We start from the raw sequence: 23,428 nt of genomic DNA on the forward strand, positions 1-23,428 counted from the left end.
GAGAATTAAATTGGCTCTCCATGTGATAATTCATTCATTTATTCATTAAATAGTTGAGTACTGTGTTCCAAACAGTGAGGAGATACAGAGTAAGATACTGTCCTGTACTCAAAGTGCTAAAGGGCTCACAGAAAAATGATAAATATGAAAATAAGATTTATATATAATAAAGGGTTATGGGGAAATCTGGAGAACGTTGGATAATGATAACATGTGAGTGGAGTTTTTGAAGAATGACCCTGAAGTCATCTGGGAAGTAGAGAAATAAAAGATTCCAGGGGAGAGGTTACCATGTATAGTCTGAAAGGTATAAAATTGCAGAATATGTTTAGGGGATGGTCAAAACCTAGAGCATAGAGTATTTTTTGGGATGGCAGGAAATGAGGGCTGGTAAGGGGAGACTGGGTCCTTAGTTTAAATAGGTATTGCGGGACATGGAATCTGGGCTCCACTGTTTAGAGAAAAGAAGATAATATTTGCTTTTCCATTTTAACAGAAAAAAGTGTGTACAGCTTCGTCAGAGAGGCATAAAAGCAGTAAAGAACCAGTATTACCAGTCTTTATCTATTTCTAACTTAAAGAGGTAGGGAGGAGAACTATTGGTCATTTCAATAAACATTAATTGCTAGTTGCTAGAGGCTTAAAGATGATGAAGAATGTGTCCTTGCCCCAGAGAAGAATTGTCTCATTAAATGCAAAATAGATACTCTTCAGAAGTCAAGGCATTTGACATACAATTCTATTAATATATAGTAGATAATTAAATTTTACAGCTGAGGAGACTAAGGCATAGAATTTAACTTGTTCCAGATCACATAGGGTTCAAGTTTCTCTGACCATACGGACCATATAAGTAGAGTTGTTTGATATTTATAAATTAGTCTGTAGAATATAGCCTAAGTATATATAAGATTTTCATTAGACTTTTGAAATATGCAAAATATCTCAAGGATCTTTATTGTGTTATCATCAGGGAATCTTAGCCCTTTGTGGATCCCAGATTGGAACAATTCTTTTTTGGTTGCTTTTTGTTTTTGAGGTCAGAATACACTCTTGGAGAAGACAATTTCCATTGATTATATTCTTTGGATATTGAGTTGTCTTAATACCATTTGTGCAGAAGAAGATTACTTTTTCCATTGACTTGCCTTTGTGTCTTTGTTAAAAATCAGGTGACTATATATGTATGAGTCTTTTTGTACTCTTATTCTGTTCTGTTATTTAATTGTGCATTTTTATGCCGATACTACACTGTCCTCATTGCTGTCACTTTATAAGTCTTGAAATCAGGTAGTCTTTCTCTAATTTTGTTTTTTTTTCTTCAAAGTTGTTTGACTAGCTTAGGTTTTTCACATTTTCATATAAATTTAAAGTCAACTTTTTCATTTTTCTATAAAAGCCTACTATTTTGTTGGGATTGCATTGAATTTATAGATCAATCTGGGGAGACTTGGCATCTTAGCAATATTGAGTGTTCTGAGTCATGAACATGGTATATCTTCTTATTTGGATTATTTATAATTTCTTTTAGCTGTGTTTTGTAGTTTTCACTGTACGGGTCTTGCATGTCTTTTTCAAATTTATTCCTAAAGTAATTCATTTTTTAATGTTATTATTAGTGGCATTTTAAACAATTTGCTTTTTGTTCTTTGCATATGGTTTGTGAATATTGACCTTGTATCCAGTAATCTTTTAAATCTCATATTTTGTGGCTTTTTTTTTTTTTGTAAATTCTATAGGATTTTAACATGATGATGTTGTCTGTAAATAAATACAGATTTCTTTCTTTCTTTCTCATTTGCCTGCCTTTTTTTTTTTTCTCTTGCCCTGTTACATTGGCTAGAACCTCCAACACATTGTTAATAGAAGTACTGAGAGTGGGCATTCTTTCTTGTTCTTGATCTTGATAGGGAAGAATTCAGTCATTCACCATTAAGTATGATATCAGCTGTAGGTTTTTAATAGATACCTTTTATCAGATTAGGAAGTTCACTTGCATTCCTAGTTTACTGAGAGTTTTTATTCGGAATGAATATTGGATTTTGTCAAATGCTTTTTCTGTATCCATTGAGATGATCATTGGGTCATTCTTTTTAAGTCTGTTAATATAGTAAGTTTTACACTATTTGATTTTTGTATGTTAAACATCACTTTGTCATTATATATTTTTCTTTTATTAATCCTAGAAGCAGTTTTCTGTGTTCATGATGGATATTAGTCTCTAATTATATTTATTATTTTATTTGTCTGGTTTGGGTATCAGGGTAATGTTGGGCCTCATGAAATGAGTTTGGAGGTGTTTTTCCCTAGTGTCCTGAAGAGTTTTGATAGAACTAGTATTAATTTTTACTTAAATGCTGGGTAGACTTCACTAGTGAAATCATCTGAACCCGAATTTACTTTGTGGAAAGGTTTTTAACTACCTATTCAGCTTCTTTAAAAGATACAAGCTGTGGACTATTAAATTCACTTCTTGAGTTACTTGGGTACTTTTTTTAAAACAAGAAATGTATTTAATAAATTATTGAATTTTTGATAAAAACTTGTTAATAATAGTTCCTTGCTGTCATTTTAATATTCGTAGGATTGTAGTTATGCCACTTCCCCCATTCCTGATACTGGTAATTTGTGGCTTCTGTTTTTTCCCTCCTCTTGTCAATATTACAAGAAATTTATCAATTTTATTGATCTCAGAGAACTAGCTTTTGGTTTCATTGGTTTTTCTCTATTCTTCTGTTTGTATTTTATTTCTTTTTGCTTTTTATTATTTCCTTTCTTCTGCTAACTTTGGTTTTAATTTTCTTTTTGGTTTTGTTCCTATTTTTAAGTTGGAACCTAAGGTTCTCAATATAAGATCTCCCTCACCCAAAATAGATTCTTTTCTTCCTATAGGCATTTAGTGCTATGAATTTCTGTGTAAGAATTAATTTAGTTTCATGTGCAAATTTTGATATTTCCATTTTCAGTTCAAGGCACTTACTATTTCTCTTTTTAAAAGCAGCTTCATTAAGATATAATTCACCTACCATGCAGTTCATCCATTTAAAGTGTAGAATTGAGTGGTTTTCAGTATATTCATAGTTATATGCAACCATCACCTAATTTTACTTTTGATTTCTTCTGTGACTCTGATTATTGAGAAGTGTGTTTTAATTTAGTTTCCAAATATTTGGAGATTATATAGATACCTCCATGTTATTGATTTCACTTTAATCCCATTACAGCAAAGAACATACTTTGTATAGTTTGAATCCTTTTAAGTTTATTGAGACTTGTTTTATTGCTCAGAAAAGTCTGTACTAGTACGTGTTACATTTGCATTTGAAAAGATTTAACATTTTGCCGTTGTTGGGCAGAGTGTTTTATAAATGTCAGTTATAGTTCAAGTTGTTTGATAGGGTTGTTCTAGTCTTTTATGTCCTTACTAGTTTTCCTTGTACTTTTTAAAAATCAATTATTGTGTGAAGGGTATTAAATTGTGAATTTATCTACTTCTTTCATTTCTATCAGCTTTTGCTTCACATATTTTGAAATTCTGTCATTAAATGTATAATGTTTAGTGTTATATTAAACTTGCTATATTCTTGCTATATATAAACTTGCTATATTCTCTTGATGTATTGACCTCATTATTATAAAATGATCCTCTTTATCCCTGCTGTGAAAGCTACTGATAGTAATATAGCTGCTCCCACCTAAAAAAAATCTTTATTGAGGTATAGTTTACATATCATAAAATTTACCCATGTAAGTGTATAGTTAATTAGCTGGGAGGTCAACTGCCTCCTTCAGGTCAACTGCCTCCTTCAGGTTGATGATTCACAAATGTCTTCAGCCTTGGACATTTGAACCAATGTGCTTGGTGACTTGTTAAACTTAGCATGTCTAAAGTCATGCTAATTTATCTTTCTCACTCTTGCCCTTTATCCCAAATCAACTTTTCCTCCTTATTTATTTTCTGTCCAATTAATGGATAGTCGGTGTAGTGAAAAAAATCTATCAACATTAGATTTTCCTCTTTCCTGTTTAATCACTTACCTAAACTTATTGGTTCTACCTTTCTATGGTCTCTTATATTTGTTCCCTCTTTTCCATATGTGTGTTAGGTGAATTTTATTAGGCCCTAGTCATTTTTTGCCTGGGGGCTGCTATAAACTCCTAACTCCTTTTACTACTTCGAGCCTTGTATCATTTCCCTTCCTACTCTTCCCAGCTTCCACATCAGTCCTGAGGAGGTGTGCTTTCCAAGATTTAAGTACAATTATGCCATTTTGGGGTCAAAGTGCTTTAGTGATTGCTTTTGTCCTCAGGATACAGTGTAAGTTCTGTTTATGATTGAGTTTTTGTCTTCTCAGGCTTCCTTGTTATGCTCGGTCTATCCTACTTTACTGCACTCTCCCCCACCCTGCACATGGTCCTTTAGTGGCTATACCAGATTACTTTCTAACTATTAATAGTATGCTGTGTCACTACTTCTTTGTCTTTGTATACTATGCTTTCTATGCCTAGAATGCCCTAATCATTTTAATTTGCCTGGCAAACTCCTATTCTTTTAATTTCTATTTGAAGATTATGTATTTCTTCTGCTATTTTCCTATAAATCTGCTTTCAAGTCATACTTGTATGGTTAGCAAATGGCTATTTTTTTCTAAGTGTATGTTACCTTTTCTATAACAGTCCCCAATAATTACTTCCTTTGTTGTGATTCACCCATTTTGTGCTTACTTTATTTATATATTCATTAAATTGTGAACTCTGGACAAATAATGTATTCCTTGAGCCTAGTTCAGTGCTCCTCACATTTGGAAAATGTTGGTTTATTTTCATTGAGTTAAGCTGAAAAATGACTGGTAACTGTAGATTTAACTTGAAATTACCATTAACGCAAACTGAAATCCTATTACAACCCAAGTTAGAGTAATCTATAACAGCACTCTATGTGGAAAAAGAATCTTTTAATAGTCAAAGAAATGACCTATACCTAACTAAACTTTAAAACAGAGACAGAATTTGTGTTGATGGTCCATGGGCTGCATTGTTAAAATGGGAATGCTAAAGTTTGTGGTATTTTTTAGGAATCACATGACCAAAGTTGTTGGATTTGGCATAAAATCTTGAGGTTCAATGGATTTCTCAGAACTTGGCTTTTATTCTCTTTTATGTGACTGACCAGTTACTTGTATTGAGAAAGAGTTGGACTTCTCTTAACATATGGTCTCAAGAATGCGATTCACTCTTATGGAATGGGGAGCTCAAAAGTGATACAATTTGTCCTGTTTGATTTTTAACTACAGTCAGTACACTGGAAAGTACATGATTTGGCTTACAATGATAACATTCATAAAGTTCCTTGTCATTTGTTTAACAGTGTTATTTTGTACTAAGAGAGTACATTCATTTGCTATTGAGAATCATCTTAGACCAAATTTGTGAACAACTCCCTTATAATAGTTGGTACTATTTTACCTCTTAGTTAACTTCCAGGTTTAAGGAGTTCTTCCTTAATGACCTTGAAGTTGTGGCATTTTTTGGGGGAGTGGGAAAGTCTTAAATTTCTTTGGGCACTTGCCACTAAGCTGTGTAGAATGCTGTTTTAGTATTTTCTGTACCAGTTGCTAACTATTCTATAGTCATTTCCTAAAACCATTCTCAGCCTATGTTGTATAGAAGTAATTATTTACATAATTGTTTCAACTGTGTGTGTGTGTGTGCACGCGTGTGTGCTTTCTTAGATTCTCTGAAGTTTCTTTTGAATATTATTAAAATATTGGATGTTTGAGAGGAGTAATATCCAACTGTGTCATAAAAAAACCCTTAATAATATAGGCCATTGTCACTTATGCTTTAAAAGATAGCATTGCATTGTTGATTCATCATATTTTTTAGTCAGGAAATCAGAGAATGGTGAGTTATTCTTAGAATTTAGAGCTTAGTTAGAGTCAGTTTAGTAAAATTCACTTACAGTGGTTGAGAATAGTTATCTGCCAAAGTCTTTAAGGGCTGGCGTATTTCTTGGTTCTGAATCAGAAGAACATGGCCTGGAAATCTTAGCAAAGAAGTTATTGATGTGCATGAAAGCTGATGTAAACAATGGTATTACCATAGAAAAAAGAATGTATCTAGAGAAGCTTGGTTGCATGGAGTCTGAAAAAATGGGACCCAAGAGATAGGAAGGGAAGGAAATTACATTTACTGAGTACCTGCTGTCTGCTAGGTAGTTTCCTTTCCTTTCTTGCTACACCCTTATTTATAATAATTTGTAGATTCTTTTGTGTTTTCTAAGTAGAAATCATAGTGCTTGTGAAAAAAGACAGTTTTTTAAAACTTCCTTTTTGTTATATTTTATTATTTTCATTTTCTTTTGCTGACTAAGACTTTTAGTTCAATTATTTAGAAGTTATGTTAGAGTCTTTTTCTCTCATTTTGAAGGGAATCACTTTTATAATTTTACTACTAAGAATGAATGATATTTCTGTAATTTTTTGGAAGATACCTTTTATTAGGTTGAAGTAGTTCTCCTTTGATTTGAAGTTTTAATATTAGGAATGAATTTTATCACTTTTTCTGTTTCTACTGACTGAGAGGAAGACCAGAAGTGACCCCAAGAATGGAATACAACATGTTTTGGGTGCACTGAAGATGGTAAAGCCAATGATCAGAGGCCTATTGGAAAGACAGGTTTGAGGAAGAGGGAGTTTCAAAGGAAAGATAAACTTAGCTCGCAGTTTTTAACTGTGGTGGATAGAAGAGTGATGTGAAATGTAGGATGTGGAAACAGCAAGTGTAGTACTCTTTGAAAAATTAAAATGGTAAAAAGAAGGAAAAGGGACATCAGTGAAGGTGGAGGTGGAGACAACTTCGAGGGGAGTTTTGATTATTTATTTTTAAAGGATTGGTGAGACTTCATGTTTGTAGGTGAAGGGTAAAGGTCCAGTAGAGAAGTAGAGAGTGATGAATATAAAGGGCAATATTTATATCCACCTATATTTTTGCCATATAAGAATTTCGATGGAATTTTGTGTGTCTCTATGTAATTCAGGGTCATCTAGAGTGCTTCCAAACATGATTTATTTAAATATTCTAACTAGAGAAGGAAATCTATTACTGTTATTTATTTCTGTCAACTCAACACTTAGATACTAACAAGAGCCTCAGTGTCTTAAGCAAGATAGAAGTTAATTTCTGATCACACATATAAATTCTGCAGGGCAATTTCAATAAGAGAAGCTGAGAAGTAGAGTTTTTATTTAGCAGAAGCATGTGCCCTGCTAAAACTTGAGACCTCTAGGACTAAGGAAAAAGAAAGGATACTGAGAGACAGTTACCAGTATATGCATCATAAGTAAGAGACAAACTCTTAAATAAAATTCATCTCTTACGTGAAAGGCAATATTTGCATAGTGTTTAAGAAGTCAAAATGCATTTGTTTGTAGCTAGGCTCTCTGCTTACTAGCTTATGACCCTGAACAAATTACTTAATTTTTCTTTTTGTGTCTTAGTGTTTTCATAATAAGGTGGAATGGTATGGTGTTTAATAGAGAGTATCTCATAAATTGGTATGAGAATTAAGTAAGATAATCTATGTAATTGACTAAGCCATTGCCTGGTACATGTAAGCCACAATTACTAGTTTTGTTGTCATTTGCCTTTGCTTTTCAAGGCCCAGGGATGTGTCAAAGGACAAAATATAAAAAACAAATAAAACAAGGCAACAAAAACAACAAACAAAACCTTATGTTACTTATGGGATATCCAAAAGTGAGTTAAATATTAAAAATACAGTTGTAAAGAGTAATTTGAAATATCATGAGAATTTGTAGATTTAAGGCTAGATTTTATTAGAAGCCTTGGAAGGTACCCGGTGTCAGCCAAACTTTAAAGTTTGAGTACTCTGTCTTTCACAAGACCACTCCAACTTCTGATACCACCTGCAAATTCAGAGGGCTTCCAGCACTACCCTTAGGTTTGATAATTTGCTAGGTAGTCACAAAACTCACTGAAAGCTATTTATCGTGTTTCCCAGAAAATAAGACAGGGTCTCATATTTATTTTTCCTCAAGAAGACAACGTAGGGCTTATTTTCAGGGATGTGTTATTTTTTTTTTTAAGTACAGTACAACAATCTACATTTATTCAAATATGGTTAAGTCATCTTCTTCTGGAACATCTTCATAACTCTCCAAACCCCAAATTCCATCCTGAATTTCTTGCGACTCTATTTCTTTTAGAACCACTGGCTCCAATCTCTCATGTCGAGCAATAGAACTCTCATGGGGCAGATGAGAAGGGCTGCCAGTCTATTTTACCGCTCGGCGATGAAATGCATAGGTTGTGCAGATACGCTGTGTAGCCACGCCCATCACTAGGTCTTATTTTCAGGGTAGGGCTTATATTGCGCAAATGCTTAGAAATCCTGCTAGGGCTTGTTTTATGGGTAGGTCTTATTTTTGGGAAAACACGGTTAACTCGTGAAAGGATTACCGAAGATACAGATTAAATTCAGTAAGGGAAGAATTGCGTAGGATGAAGTCCAGGAAAATTCCAGATGTTGAGCTTCTGGTGTCCTCTCCCTGTGGAGTCAGAACATGTTCTTCCAGCACCAATGTGTGACAGTACACATGGGGTATTGCCAACATGGTAAACTCACCTGAGCTTCAGTGTCTAGAGTTTTTAAGGGGGCTTCATTATGTAGGCATGATTGATCAATTGCTTGATTGCCTATGTGGTTGAACTCAGTCTCCAAATGGACTGATATTGTGTGACTCAGAGCCCTCATCCTAAGTCATTGTTGGTGTTTCTGACATGGCCAGCTTCCCTAAGACTATTAGATGTGGCCAACCCTACCTGAAGATTTGGTGTGGTCAGCACCCACCATAAACAAGGGCACTTCTCTCTCCAGTATGACAGATTACCTCCCCAAAGCAGAGGACAATGCCTGGACTTCTTGTTGGGCAAGGCCAAGTTCTGTATGCCACAGGAAGATATAAACCACTGGCAAAAAGGAAAAGATATTTACAGGTGGAAATCCAACATGGTTATCTGTTGACGATATCAAAATTAAAAAAATCTTAAAAATATGTAAGTAAAAGAAAGATCATTCAAATGAAAATAAAGCCCAAAAGAGGTGACTCAGCTGGTTTAATTTAAAAATCTATAAATTTGACGGCTAAAGCAACATTTGAGAAGACATTTGAACGGAGATGAAAATAAAAATAAAATTCTGAGTAATATAGGGAAGAAAACTAGCTAGAAAATTCATAGTGCTACTAAATGATTATTGTGAAGAGATACTCATAAGGAAAAAAGGAAATAAAGAACATTCTTTGCTTTGGCAGTTGTGAGGATTTCTATATTCCCTTGTATTTTGGAACAGAGAGTAGAAGAATGGAAATAATGATTTATGTGTATGTGGATTATTATAATTTACTAAGTACTTTTACTTACCTTGGATAAACTAGTGGATCCAAAGTAAGTAAAAGTCCTTAGTAATAAGTATTACAGTACTTGTAAACTGGTATAGTCAAGGTAGTAGTATCTGTTTTCTTATCTCTGTTGATGAAGGTACTGATTTTGGAGGTTTTTTAGTGACTGTGCCAGGTTGCAGGGTGAGTCAGGGTAGAGCTGGAACTAAAATCTTTGTCTCCTAACTTTTGGGTTAAGTACTCTTTTTCTTCTCGCCAGCTACAAAATGATTCCTCTTGGAACCCAGCTAACAGGAGGTTTGATTGAATTTCTGGGACTCTGGAATTTCTCTTAAGGACTAGACTAGTTCTTTCTTTGCACTCTAGTTGATGATGGTTATTCTGAAATGGTAGGTGTACACATTAAACTCTTAAACAGTGCCTTTTGAGGGACAAATGTAAATAAATTTATAGATTATTTTGATTTAAAAATGTTTTTAAATAAGGCTCTTCACAATATCATAACAGTATAGGTTTTCATGAACAAATTTTGGCAGCCATAAAAATAACTGAAGTGGGATAAGGTGACTGGGGCTTTATTCTAGAGTGCTAAAATTTAGAGGGTTCAATTTTTATTTTTAAAAATAATTATACAAATTGCAAAATATGTAAATTGTTTACATATACATATTGCTATCAAATATATCTTCCTTGTGGAAGAATAACTGATCCTAGCATTTAGTTAATAAGAATAGTAAATAAAAATAGAAAACTATCACATGACAATGTTATTAATAACACTTAGGGTGTCACCATAACACCATGTCATGAATTTTAATATGGATTTTAATATTTAATATGCATGTATGGTTCTTAAACTGAAGTCAGAATTGCTGTTTATAGCTCTTTTGACTGTCACCTCAAGATGGTCCATAGACTGTCTATATCATGATTACTTCAGATGGGGTCTTGGAATTTGTGTCTATATTTAAATAATTTTGAGCACTTATTATATGCCAAATGTTGTGTGAGGCATTGAAGGATATGTTGGAACAGAAATCACATAGAACCTCTGAACTTATGGAGCTTACGGTCTTATCAGGAGAAGAGAATTAATCAAAGAATCACGTGATAAGTACTAAGGTGTATGTGTGGTGCCATGAGAATTATGTTAGGGAGATTTATCTAATCTAGGAGATACCTGAAGAAGTTATGACCGATCAATGACTTGGAGGTAAAGAAAGAGTTATCAGAGTTCTAAGTAAAGGAAACGTCATGCATAAGGGGCTACCGGTGGGGAAAAATATGGCATATAAAAGAACTGAAAGAAATCCTATAGCTGTAGCACAGAGAACTAGAGGAAGTTATGTGTGAGATGAAGTTGGAGAGGTAGGTAGAAGGCACACCATATGGGATTTCTTAATAGGCCATAATAAAATTCCTTAGGATAAGGGAAGCTATGAAGTATTTCAGTGAGAGGGTGGTGTATTCTGTATAATTTCAGAAAGCTCATTGGATCTATAGTATAGATAGAGGACAGCTTGCTGGGAGGCCAGAGTGAATATGTGCAGACTATTGGAAGGGTATTATACTAGTCCAGGTAGGGCATGATGGTAGCCTCGTTCACAGTTGGTAGTGTTGGAGACAGGGCAAAGCAGATAGCTTTGAAGAAGTGTTTATTTAGGGGGTAAAATGCGAGTAATTGCTATTGAATTTGATTTACAGGATGAGAGAGAAGTAAAATTAGGTTTTTGATTTGAGAACCCTGGTAAATAATAGTCAAGTTGCTGTTTACTAGAATAAAGAAGACTGGCAGAAAAGTGGGTTTTAGGGACTAGAAGTAACTGTCTATATTGGATATGTTAAGTGGAGCCCTCAAGTAAACGCTATTAGATACACCATTTTGAAGCTTGGGGGAAAGATTAAAATTTGCTTTTTTCTAAGAGAATAATGTTCCTTTTGCATGCTCATTTTTGCATGTTACATTTGAGTTCTTGTTCACATATGTGTATTTTAAAAAATAACAGTTGTAATCAAAAGAGACTGTGGTTCAGGAGTTTTGCTCCCTATACTTATGTGCTGTTGTTCGGGTCTTGCAGGAGGATTTTATAAAGGACTGCTCAGCTTTTGCGAAGGGAGGCCATGTAGGCGGTGTGATCAGGGCAGAGCCCTCATGAGGCCACAGAGAAACAGCTGAACTGGAGTGGAGTGGAGTAGTTGTGGGGCTTCCTGGGAATTTGAAGTTGTTTAGCCTGTTGTTTCTAGGAACTCTGAGCAGTTTTCAAGCCATTTAGAAACAAAACACCAAGAGGGCCCTGAACAGATAGTCTCTCCTCATGTCCACTTTTCCAAAGACTAAGACAGTCGTCCCCAACCTTTTTGGCACCAGGGACTGGTTTCATGGAAGACAGTTTTTCCAAGGACTGGGGGCAGCTGTGGTTTCGGGATGATTGGGTGCATTACATTTATTTTGCAGGCAAACGTTTTTGCTAATGATAATCTGTATTTGTAGCCGCTCCCCGGTGCTAGGCATCACCACCTCAGTTTATGAGACATTAGATTTTCATAAGGAGTGTGCAACCTAGATCCCTTACATGTGCAGTTTACAGTAGGGTTCATTCCCCTTGAGAATCTAATGTCTCTGCAGATCTGACTGGAGGCGGAGCTTATGCGGTAATACGAGTGATGGGGAGCAACTATAAATACAAATGAAGCTTCCCTGGCTTTCTTGCCCACCTGCCATGCTTCCCGTTTCCTAACAGGCCACAGACCACTATCAGAACTCAAGACTAAGTCTTATACTCAGTATAGGTATGTGTGCTGAAGGCTGCTGTTTGGGGTGACTTCCTAGGCTCTGAGTTTGGGTGTCACACGAAGAATTCAGGAGTTAGGGTCTGTAGGTTTACCTTAGAAATTAAAGGTGCACTGGATATGAGTACTATTCTAGCTACATGGACAAAGGCCAGTACTGGCAGGAGAGTAGAGAGAGGGTACAGCTCTCTGCCAATTCTATCTTAAGAGAGGTAGGCCCCATTTTAAGAGGACTTGGTGCGCTGTGAATCTTTGTAGGTTTGTCCCATGCATTCTTCCTCCCTACTGGATGAACTTGTGTGTGTGTACCTGACTCTCTAACCTTGCTGTCCCCCCTTCTCCCCCTTTTCTCTCTCCTGTTTTCTTTATTAGCACCCCTCACTGTTAGCAATCCAATTTTCTTTTTTTCTGAAGATTTATCATTTTATTTTAATATTTTATTTTATTTTATTTTTTTTTTTGAGACAGAGTCTCGCTTTGTTGCCCAGGCTAGAGTGAGTGCCCTGGCGTCAGCCTAGCTCACAGCAACCTCAAACTCCAGGGCTCAAGCAATCCTGCTGCCTCAGCCTCCCGAGTAGCTGGGACTACAGGCATGCACCACCATGCCTGGCTAATTTATTCTATATATATTAGTTGGCCAATTAATTTGTTTCTATTTGTAGTAGAGACGGTGTCTCGCTCTTGCTCAGGCTGGTTTCGAACTCCTGATCTTGAGCAATCTGCCCGCCTCAGCCTCCCAGAGTGCTAGGATTACAGGCGTGGGCCACTGCGCCCGGCTATGTATTTTAAATTGATATTTTTCTCTTTTAGTGTACAGGTTTATGATTTAACACAGGTTTATGGGTTACACATGTAACTACCCCTGTAATTCTTCACGTAACAATTCTATCATCCAGATAATACCTATACATCATAATTCTATCGTTCAAACAGTTCCCTTGTGTTATTCCTTTATGCTTAACTCTTCCTCTATCCATAACTCCTGGCTACCACTGATCTAATCACCATCCCTATATTTTTGACTTTTTTGAGAATGTCATGTAAATGGAATCATATAGGTTGCAACCTTTTGAGACTGGCTTCTTTCACTCACATAATAACGCCTTTGAGATTCATTTCAGTTGTGTGTATCAATCATTCACTTATTATTGCTGAGTACTATTTCATAGTGTGGATATGCCACAGATTATTTACTTATTGAAGGACATCTGGATTGTTTCTACTTTTTACCTACTTTAAATAAAACTGCTATAACATTTGCGCATAGGCTTCCTCCCCATTTTTTTTTGTTGTGGAAAAATAGAATTAATATAAAATTTGTCATCTTAATCATTTTAAAGTATACAGTTCAGTGGTATTAAATACATTCCTATTGTGCAGCTACCACTACCATCCATCTCTAGAACTCTTTTCATCTTGCAAACTTGAAGCTCTGCACATTAAACAGTACTTCTCATTATCCCTACCCCAAGCCCCTGGCTACCACCATTTTACTTTCTGTCTCTAGGGTTTTGCCTTCTCTGAGTACCTTGTGTAAGTGGAATCATATGGTATTTATCTTTTCGTGACTGGCTTATATATAAGTTTTGTGTGAACATAAGTCTTCATTTCTCTGAGATAAATACCCAAGAGTGCAATTGCTGGGTTTTATGATATTTGCATGTTTAGTTTTTTAAGAAAACACCCACTTGTCCAGAGTGGAAAAGTTTACATTAGTTTACATTCTCCTCAGCAATGTTATAAGTCTAGCCATCTGCAGATTTTGAATTAAATTTCTGGAAAGGTGACTCTGGTCACTGTTGAGTTAGTTGTTTACCCTTAGAGTAGTCATCATTGACTGATTTAGGAATTAATGGTTGACAGTAAGCTATGCTATTTTCAAATTTTAAAGTTTTAAAAGCAAATACTATACTACATAAATGAAAAAGTTCACATCCTCTTATCTTTCCCTCTTAGCTTTTTCATTGGCCCTGTGTTTATAATCCCCCCCTTTCTGATGCTTAATTCTATTTTTTATTTTCCCTCCTCCATTTAGTTTTTATTGGTCTCTATTTTTGCATATGTCTGTAATAATTTACTCATTGCTGTTTTCTCTGTTCTTATTTACCCTGAAATTATAACTTTGTTTCCTCTTTCTCTGCTGTGTAAAGTGTTTGCCCTTCAGCATCCTAGGTTCATTTTCTTTCTCATACCAAGTTATATTTATTCTATTCTTTGGACAGACCTGAGTCTCTCTCACTGATAATTCTTGCCTTTTAATGGCAAAAGAAGAAAACAACTGTCAGGGCTTGATAGAGGAACCTTTTAAGTTTTATATTTAAAGATTGAAGTTCTTAAGAAGGCCTGCTCTTAACCAGCCTTTTTGTTCTCGTCTTCTCATAGGGAAGAAGAAGAACGTCTGAGAAATAAAATTCGAGCTGACCATGAGAAGGCCCTGGAAGAAGCAAAAGAAAAATTAAGAAAGTCAAGAGAGGAAATTCGAGCAGAAATTCAGACAGAGAAAAATAAGGTAGTCCAAGAAATGAAGACCAAAGAGAAGAAGACACTGCCACCAGTCCCTATTCCAAACCTTGTAGGAATAAATGGTGGAGACCCAGAAGATAATGACATAAGAGAGAAAAGGGAAAAAATTAAAGAGGTAATAAGCTGAGATTTATGTTATAGAGTGGTTTTGGATATGTATTTGGAGATACATACACACACACACACACACACTCTCTCTCACTCTCATTGTCTATGTTCTTATACTTTGATCTTGTGATCTTGTTTGTTCTTGGGTCATAGTTGTAGTTCACTTTCCAAGTTGGCAGTAAGGACTGGAATTAAGTCTCTTTCTCAATATTAATTATAATATAATTAGATATTTAAAACATTTGATATAATATTGTTTGGATGGTTATATCACTCACCTTGTGTTCAGAGATCTTTTGAAATATAGAATTTTGTAAATAATAGATCCATGTATAATTTCTCATTGAATAAGCAATTTTTTAAGTGTTCAGTTATAAGGGACTCTGCTAGATACTATGAAAATCTCATAAACATGCTTCTAAAGAGTTAGAATTATATCTGCAATCTTTTTGGGAACATGTCCTTATACCTACCTCTCAACCACACTGTAGATTAAGAGCACATTTCTTCCAAAGAGTCTTCGTGGATTGAAGAACAGGGAAGAATTGATCTCAAAATTTTCAGTTTATGTAGCCTGAGAAGCATTTCAATTTGTTATTCTCTAATTATTTAGAGATAAAAATACCAGAGGGGGGGAAAAATCTAGCGAATATTTGAGTTAAGCCTTGTTAACTAGAACTCATGATAATTCTGGGTGGAGTTTGCAATTATAACTGCCTTCAAAGACAAAGATTTTGTCAGAGTGTAGTAGCATCAATAATATTTCAAAAGGCTTGTTTATCATAAAATAAGATTTAGTTCAAATAGTCAAATATCTGTTTATATACTAGTAATGTAGATAGAAGGTTTAACAGATATTTTAAGCTTGGCCCTATACATTATTATAAAACCTTGACCTTGATAGAGTCAATAGAGCTACAATCTGATTTTATTTCAATTGTAGAGTCTATGTTTTATATAAGGACTACTTAAGGCACTCTCTTTGGACAGTGTTGGGGAGACATTGATAGATACTTTCTTTCAGATGCCTGACTTACTTTATTCAGATGTCATAATTTATTGAAATACTTTCTCATATACATAACAATTCAGATGGATAACCATGTATGTTCACAGGATCCCAAGACAATCCTCAGGCTTAGTAATTTGCTAGAAGTATTCACAAAACTCAGTATATAGAAATACATTTGATGTTACTTTATCAAACTTGTATCTTCTTACTTTACTGAAGTCATTATTAATTCTAGTAGCTTTTTTGTTAGATTACTTGGGATTTTCCTTATATGTAGTCAAGTCCTCTCTGAACGGGGGTATTACTAGGACTGCTTTTGTGCTGCAATGGCAGAATTAAAGTTTGCTGATCTCTGGTCTAAGGGTATGGCCAGGCTGAGTTAATTGGTGGCAGAAGCATGGCTCTTTGACTGACAACTCTGTCACAATCACAGTGAGGTAAAGGGAGCTGTTCCCAAGGGACTGACAGGGAAGAATACCAAACAGACATCTTCCTCACCAAGAAAAAGAACTTGTCTTTTACACCCATTTTTTTTTCTGTTGTGTAGTTTGAGATTAAACATCATTATGTGTGTTTTCACACTGATACAAAGGTTAATTGATTAATAATACTAATGTAAGAGGTCTAGGAGAATGGGTAAAGATATAGAATCGAAAATTACATGAAATATAAAAATAACAGTTTGTGAATAGTTTAAATTGATGGATTATACTTTTTCTTTTCTCAGATGATGAAACATGCCTGGGATAATTATAAGACATATGGGTGGGGACATAATGAACTCAGACCTATTGCAAAGAAAGGACACTCCACTAACATATTTGGTAAGTTTACTTTTTCTGATTACTATTTCTGCCTCCATCTTTTAAAACAAGATCTAGCTTTTTAAAGTAATTTCTAAAATCTGAGTATTTCTGTAGAACTATAATTTGAAGAAATGTGTATATTTTTGCAAGTTTCAGTTAAGATTTGGTTCTAGTTGTTTTGGAATACACGGATTTGGTAAATTTTGTTTACATATGGATGCTTTAGTCATTTATCTGAGTATTTTGAAATTTTTTCCTACATTTTTTCTTTAATGTCAGGAAAGGTAGGTACCTATTTGTGATTTTTTTTCTTCAATACATTATCAATGTATTGGAAGAGGGGAGGAAGAGGAGAAGGATAGGAAATTCCAGTAGTGCTGTGTACATTAAAAAAAAAAAAAAAAGTAGCATGCCCATAGTGATTTGGTGGCAAATTGAGCGGGTTATGTTGTACATTCACAGTTCCTAAGGAAAAATAAACAATGCGTGTAAATGGAAGTTTGGAGAAGAGCTGTGTTCGTCTTGAATTTTTTCCTTCTGCCTCTTTTGAATTTAGTCCACTTGTTAAAATTACTAGTTTAACTGACTCGAGCAGTAAGTTAACTTACTTAACTAATTTAACTAACAACTTTTACTAAACCCAAAGATAAGTGTTGAGAATTGTCTAGCTACTCTTTGTAGTCTTCACTCTTTTCCCTCATTTTAAATGCTCCTTGATGTGATGGTTCTCTTTTAAGTAACAATAGGTAAAGACAAAAAATTTTAATGGGTTACGAAGATACATATACTAATTATATGTAACACAATTTTATTACTTAAAGTACACCATCACAGTAATAAAAGTAGCAGCAATTATCTTGGTGAGACTGTGGAAGAACTTTTCTAATGCTATGGTTTCCCTTATAATTTGTTGTTGCTTATTTTGTGTCAGAAGAAGAAAATGTCTTACAAATAATTTATCCTGGGTTTGAGAGATGTGGTAGGGGAGTACAGGGAAAAAATTTCCTTTAGATAATCAATGACTACATCTCTAATAAGACATTGAATTTATCAGCTATCACATAATGACATAAAGCATATTTCCTGAAAGTTTCCATTGCTTTGTGAATGTCGCAAAAAGACTTTATATTTAGTGCATTAAGCAATGCATTAGTGCACTAAAAGATATTATGTTTAATAATAAATTAAAATTAGATCCTCTCTTCAAGTAATTATCCCTTTATATTAAACTCAGTGATAAACTGTGAGCCCTTTTAAAGGATTCCAGTATAAATATGTATTAAAAATAACTAGATATTTTTTACTTGTTTCAAACCATATTTCTCAGAACATAATGTGTTAACCTTTATCAAATAGATGCTGGTCCTGATGCTGCTTTAGTAAACTTTTTTTTTTTTTTTTTGAGACAGAGTCTCGCTTTCTTGCCTAGGCTAGAGTGAGTGCCGTGGCGTCAGCCTGGCTCACAGCAACCTCAGACTCCTGGGCTCAAGCAATCCTCCTGCCTCAGCCTCCCGAGTAGCTGGGACTACAGGCACGAGCCACCATGCCCGGCTAATTTTTATATTATATATATTAGTTGGCCAATTAAATTCTTTCTATTTTTATGGTAGAGACGGGGTCTCGCTCAGGCTGGTTTTGAACTCCTGACCTTGAGCAATCCGCCCGCCTCGGCCTCCCAGAGTGCTAGGATTACAGGCGTGAGCCACCGCGCCCGGCCATGCTTTAGTAAACTTTAAAGAGAGAAACAATTTAATTTCATCACATAAGAAACATTTATTATGAGAAGAAAGTTATGGTGAAGTGGTAGAAAAAGCAAAAATTCAATGTGCAGAATTTTCAGTGGTCAAAATTAGGTGCTTATATTTTTACTGAATTTTTTGAGTGGCAAAGTTTTTTTTTCTAGCTAAGTAAGCTAAGTAGAAATAGATCCTTTATTCTATTAATGTGTTTTGTCTTATACTTGTAAATTGTAGATAGGCAGTTTATTAAAGGATGAATTTTTAAAGTTTAAGATTTTGTTTTCTACTTACTGTGTTTCTTCTGTGCATCTCATATTCTTCCTAGTGAGTACAATTTGAATTTTTTTTAAAACTCTGCTTATCTTTTTTAAAATAGAAAAAGTCAAAGAGAAGAGTAATAGCTCTCAGTGTCTTGCTTAACATCCCAAATTAGATGTTTTCCAAAATTAGAATCTTAGAGGGTACTTTAAAAGTTCAACCTCTCTGTTACTGTAGGAACACACAGGTGGTTAATGAACCTTTATTCGCAAAATTCTAGATTATCAGGAAAACATTAACTTAAAACTTTTTCCTTTTTTCTTAGCCTTGATTATTAAACAGTTCTTTCATTTGGTAACTGAACTCAGTGCTCTTCTGACTTCTATCTAGTTAGTCCTTGGCATCAGAAGACTCTTTATGCGCAGATAACAGAAAATCCATTGCAAATGTCTTAAACTAAAAAGGAAGTTTCATCAGCTCACCAAAGTCCTGGTGTAGATCTGATTGCAGCTCATCTTTTTTTCTTTATCTCTTTCCTCTGTTTTCCTCTCCTCTGTGTTGGTACTGTCAAGCTAGCTTCTTAGCAGGGTGGCTGCAGCAGTTTGAAGCTTCTTATTTTCATACTACTACATCTATAGAAAAGAGAACACTGTCAAGACAAGAGCACTTGAGCTTTTTAGAAATATCATTGAAAGGCTCATTGTTTCTTGTCTCTGATTGGTTTTGTACCCAGGGTTGAACCAAATGCTTTACCTGGAAGGATGGCATATGTTCATTTTGTTTTGCCTGGTTAGGGCCTGCCCCTGAATCTTGTGAGTGGGAAGGAGGAAATGCTACTGGACATGAGTTAGCACTGATGTTGATTATTCTAATATGATTAATAGAATGAATTCTTTTTATTTAGATATTCTCTAGAATATCTATGTTCTATAGAATATATTAGATATTTATATATCTAATATATTAGATATTCTATAGAATTTATCTATCTATATATTTATATATCTAATATATTAGATATTCTATGGAATATCTATATTCTATAGAATATATTAGATATCTAATATATTAGATATTCTGTAGAATTTATCTATCTATCTATCTATTTAGATATTTTATATATCTAAATATATTAGATATTCTATAGAATATCTAAATAAAAGTTTTGTTGGGGATAGATCTTTTGGCATTCAAAAGAAATTATTTTGATTTGGCAAAGAGTATTTGACTTCATAATGTGTTTTGAAGGGTGCTTTTCATTTTCTGCATGTGTATGTGTATGGATGGATGTTTCTGTGTGTATATATGTGTATGTATGTAAATAAATTCTTTTTGTTGTTTCCAATTTAACTGTGATTTAATTTTCTAACATTTTGTTAATGAATTTTGCTTTCATATTTTGAGGGATACTGGTCTGTACTTTTCTTTTACTGTCTTTGTCTTATTTTGGTATAAGGATAATGCTGGTCGCATAAAATGAGTTGGGAAGTGTTCTCTGCTCTTTGTTCTTCTGGAAGAGATTATTTAGGATAAGTTTTATTTTTCCTTAAATATTTGGTATATTTCACTGGTGAAACTATCTGCATGGAAATTTTTTTCCTTGAAAGTTTTTAAATCACAAATTCAATCTTTCTAATAGTAAGGACTATTCAATTTATTTGTTTCATCTTGGGTAGGTTTTGATAGTTTGTGGTTTTTAAGGAATTGGTCTATTTCATCTAAGTTATTGATTTTATGTGGGCAGAGGAGTTTGGAGAATTGCCTTGTCATTTGGATGTCTGTGGTAGCTATATAAATAATTCCCTTTCATTCCTAATATTGTTTTATATTTTTTCTCATTTTCTTTGTCAATCCTACTAGACATTTATTAATTTTATTAATCTTTTCACAGATGCAGCTTTTAGTTTCAAAGATCTTTTAAATATATTATGTTTTCATTTCTTTAATTTCTGCTCCTTACTGTTTTCTTCCTTTTGGACGATTTGGGTTGGTTTTACTCTTTTCTAGTTTCTTGAAATAGAAACCTAGATTATTGATTTTTTCTAATACATATATTTAGTACTACAGATTTCGTGCTAAGTGCTGCTTTAGTTGCATCGCATTGATTTTGATTTATTTTAATTTTCATTCAATTTAGTATGTTTAAAAATTTCCCTTGAGTAAATTGTTTAATTTTTGAGTGTTTGGAGATTTGTTTTTACCCTGCTGTTACAGATTTCTAGTTTTAATTCCATTATTATCAGGGAATGTACTTCATATGATTTCAGTTCTTTTACATTGTTTTAGGTTTGTTTTATGACCCAGTATATGATCTGTCTTGGTGAATTTTCCACTTGTTCTTGGAAAGAATATATATATGTGTATTCTGCTGTCATTGTGTGGAATGTTCTATTGATGTCAGTTAGATATCATTGGTTAATAGGATTGTTCGGGTTTTCTCTGTCCTAATTGGTTGTCTGTCTGATTCTGTCAGTTACTGAGAGAGGGCTGTTGAAGTCCAGACTCTCATTTTGGATTTGTCTCTTACTTTTTTTAGTTCAGTCAGCTTTTGCTCCATGTATTTTAAGGTACTCTTGTTAGGTGTTTACATTTAGAATTGTTAATGTGTGTTCTTGGTAGCATCACTAAAGTCCTTCTACCAAAACCAAGAAAAGGTATTACAAGGAAAGGAAACTATGGACCAAGAGACATAAAATAGACAAGAAAATATTTGATCAAATCATAGTAAATCTAATTTAGCAACATACATAAAAATATTTAATCAAATCTTAGTAAATGTCATTCGGTAATATAGTTGTCTGTCAGTATCCATGGGAGTTGATTTCAGAAACCCTGAGAATACTACAATCTGTGGATGCTCAAGTCCCTTATATGAAATGGCATAATATTTGCATAAAGCTAAAGCATTGCCTCCAGTACAATTTACGTCAACTTTGATTACTTACAATACCTGATACCATGTAAGTGCTATGTAATGGGTTGTTAATACTGTATTTTTAAATTTGTGTTATTTTAAATTCTTATATTATTTTTTATTTTTTCCCCAAATATTTTTGACCCATGGTTTGAATCTGTGGATATACAACCTGTGGAGATGGCATCTCTCTCCTGTTTATTTACGTCCTCTTAAGTTTATCTTGATAATGACCTAAAATGTTTTCAGTGTATAGGTTTTGCACATATTTTGTCAAGTTCATCCACATATAGTTCATATTTTTTGATGCTATTACAAATTACATTTTAAAAATTATATTTATAACTTTATTGCTAATATATAGAAAAATATAGTTGATTTTGAATAATGAATTTGTATCCTATGACCTTACTAAATTTGTTTATTCATTCTAGTACTTTTTTGGTTTCTTTGGCAGAATCTTTAGAATTCTCTTCATGGACAATCATGTACTTAAAAAAGTAAAGACAGTTTTACGTCTTCATTTCCAATTTTTATTCTTTTTTTTTTGCTTTAGTGAACTGGCTAGGACCTCCAGTACACAATACATAGAAGTGAGAGAGGAAACATCCTTGCCTATTTCAAAAACTTAGGGGAAAGTATCCAGTCCTTCAACATTAAGTATGTGGGTTTTTTAAAAAAAAATTTTTGTTTGTTGTGGTGTTTTGAAATTCTCTTTATCAAGCTTTTATCACAGATGGATGTTGAATATTGTTAAATGGTTTTTCTGCATCTACTTAGATGATCATATGCATTTTTTATTCTCTTAATATCTTAAATTACATTAACCAGTTTCCAAATGTTAAGCCAACCATGCCTTTCTAGGATAAACCCCACTTAGTCATGATGTATTATTCTTTTTATATAGTCTGCCCTGTGTATCTGCAGGTTCTGCATCCATGGATTCAACAGAATTTCAAAACAACAGAGATAAACATAATTTTTAAATATTTTAAGTTATTCTAAATAATTACAAAACAACAGAGTTAAAGAGAATATACCCGTCTCCATAAATAAAATTTTATTGGAACACAGGTACAACTATTTGTTTATGTATTATCTATGGTTTCTTTCATGCTACAACAGCATAGTTCAGTAGTTGTGACGAGAGACCATATGTCCTGCAAGCCTAAAATATTTACTGTGTGGCCCTTTACCAAAAAAATTTGCCAACCCTGATTTATTGTTTTGTATTTTTTGAGACAGGGTCTTGCTCTGTCACCCAGGCTGAAGTGCAGTGGTGTGATCATAGTTCACTGCATCCTAAAATTCCTGGCCTCAAGGGATCCCCCACCTCAGCCTCTCCTGAGAAGCTGGGAGACTATGGGCATGCCCAGCTAATTTTTTTCTTCTTTTTTATAATGATGGGGTCTTACTATGTTGCCCAGGCTGGTCCTGAACTCTGGCCCCAAGTAGTCTCCCCACCTTGGCTTCCTAAAGCACTGGAATTACAGGTGTGAGCCACTGCAACAAGCCACAGAATAATTTTTAAAAAAGAACAAAGTTGAAGGATTTATACTACCTGATTTTAAGATTTACTGTAAAGCTACAGTTGAGGACAGTATTGTTTCAGCATAAGAATAAATGTAGAGATCAGTGGAAAAGAATAGAAATAGAACCACACATACATGGCTAATTGATTTCAGCAACGGTGCTAAGGTAATTCAATGAGTAAAAGGATAGTCTTTCCAACAAACAGTGCTGGATCTATTGGATATTTGTATGGAAAAGTAATGAACCTTGACTTTTCCTTCAACATTGTATACAAAAATTAACTTGAAATGGATCACAGATCTAAATAAACATAAAAGCTAAAA

General features: G+C 34.1%; 1 protein-coding gene across 2 annotated transcripts in view; it reads left to right on the forward strand.

Annotated features, from left to right (window-relative positions):
- The window catches only part of MAN1A2 (mannosidase alpha class 1A member 2), a 163,468-nt gene that overhangs the window by 20,506 nt on the left and 119,534 nt on the right, over positions 1-23,428 (forward strand). For both annotated transcript variants that reach the window (XM_020284491.2, XM_076000012.1), the window contains exons 2-3: positions 14,595-14,850; positions 16,583-16,679. In XM_020284491.2, the coding sequence (XP_020140080.2) occupies positions 14,595-14,850; positions 16,583-16,679 (353 nt within the window). The remainder of the gene's footprint in view (positions 1-14,594; positions 14,851-16,582; positions 16,680-23,428) is intronic.

Source organism: Microcebus murinus, chromosome 2, assembly GCF_040939455.1.
Source record: "Microcebus murinus isolate Inina chromosome 2, M.murinus_Inina_mat1.0, whole genome shotgun sequence".
NCBI lineage: Eukaryota > Metazoa > Chordata > Mammalia > Primates > Cheirogaleidae > Microcebus > Microcebus murinus.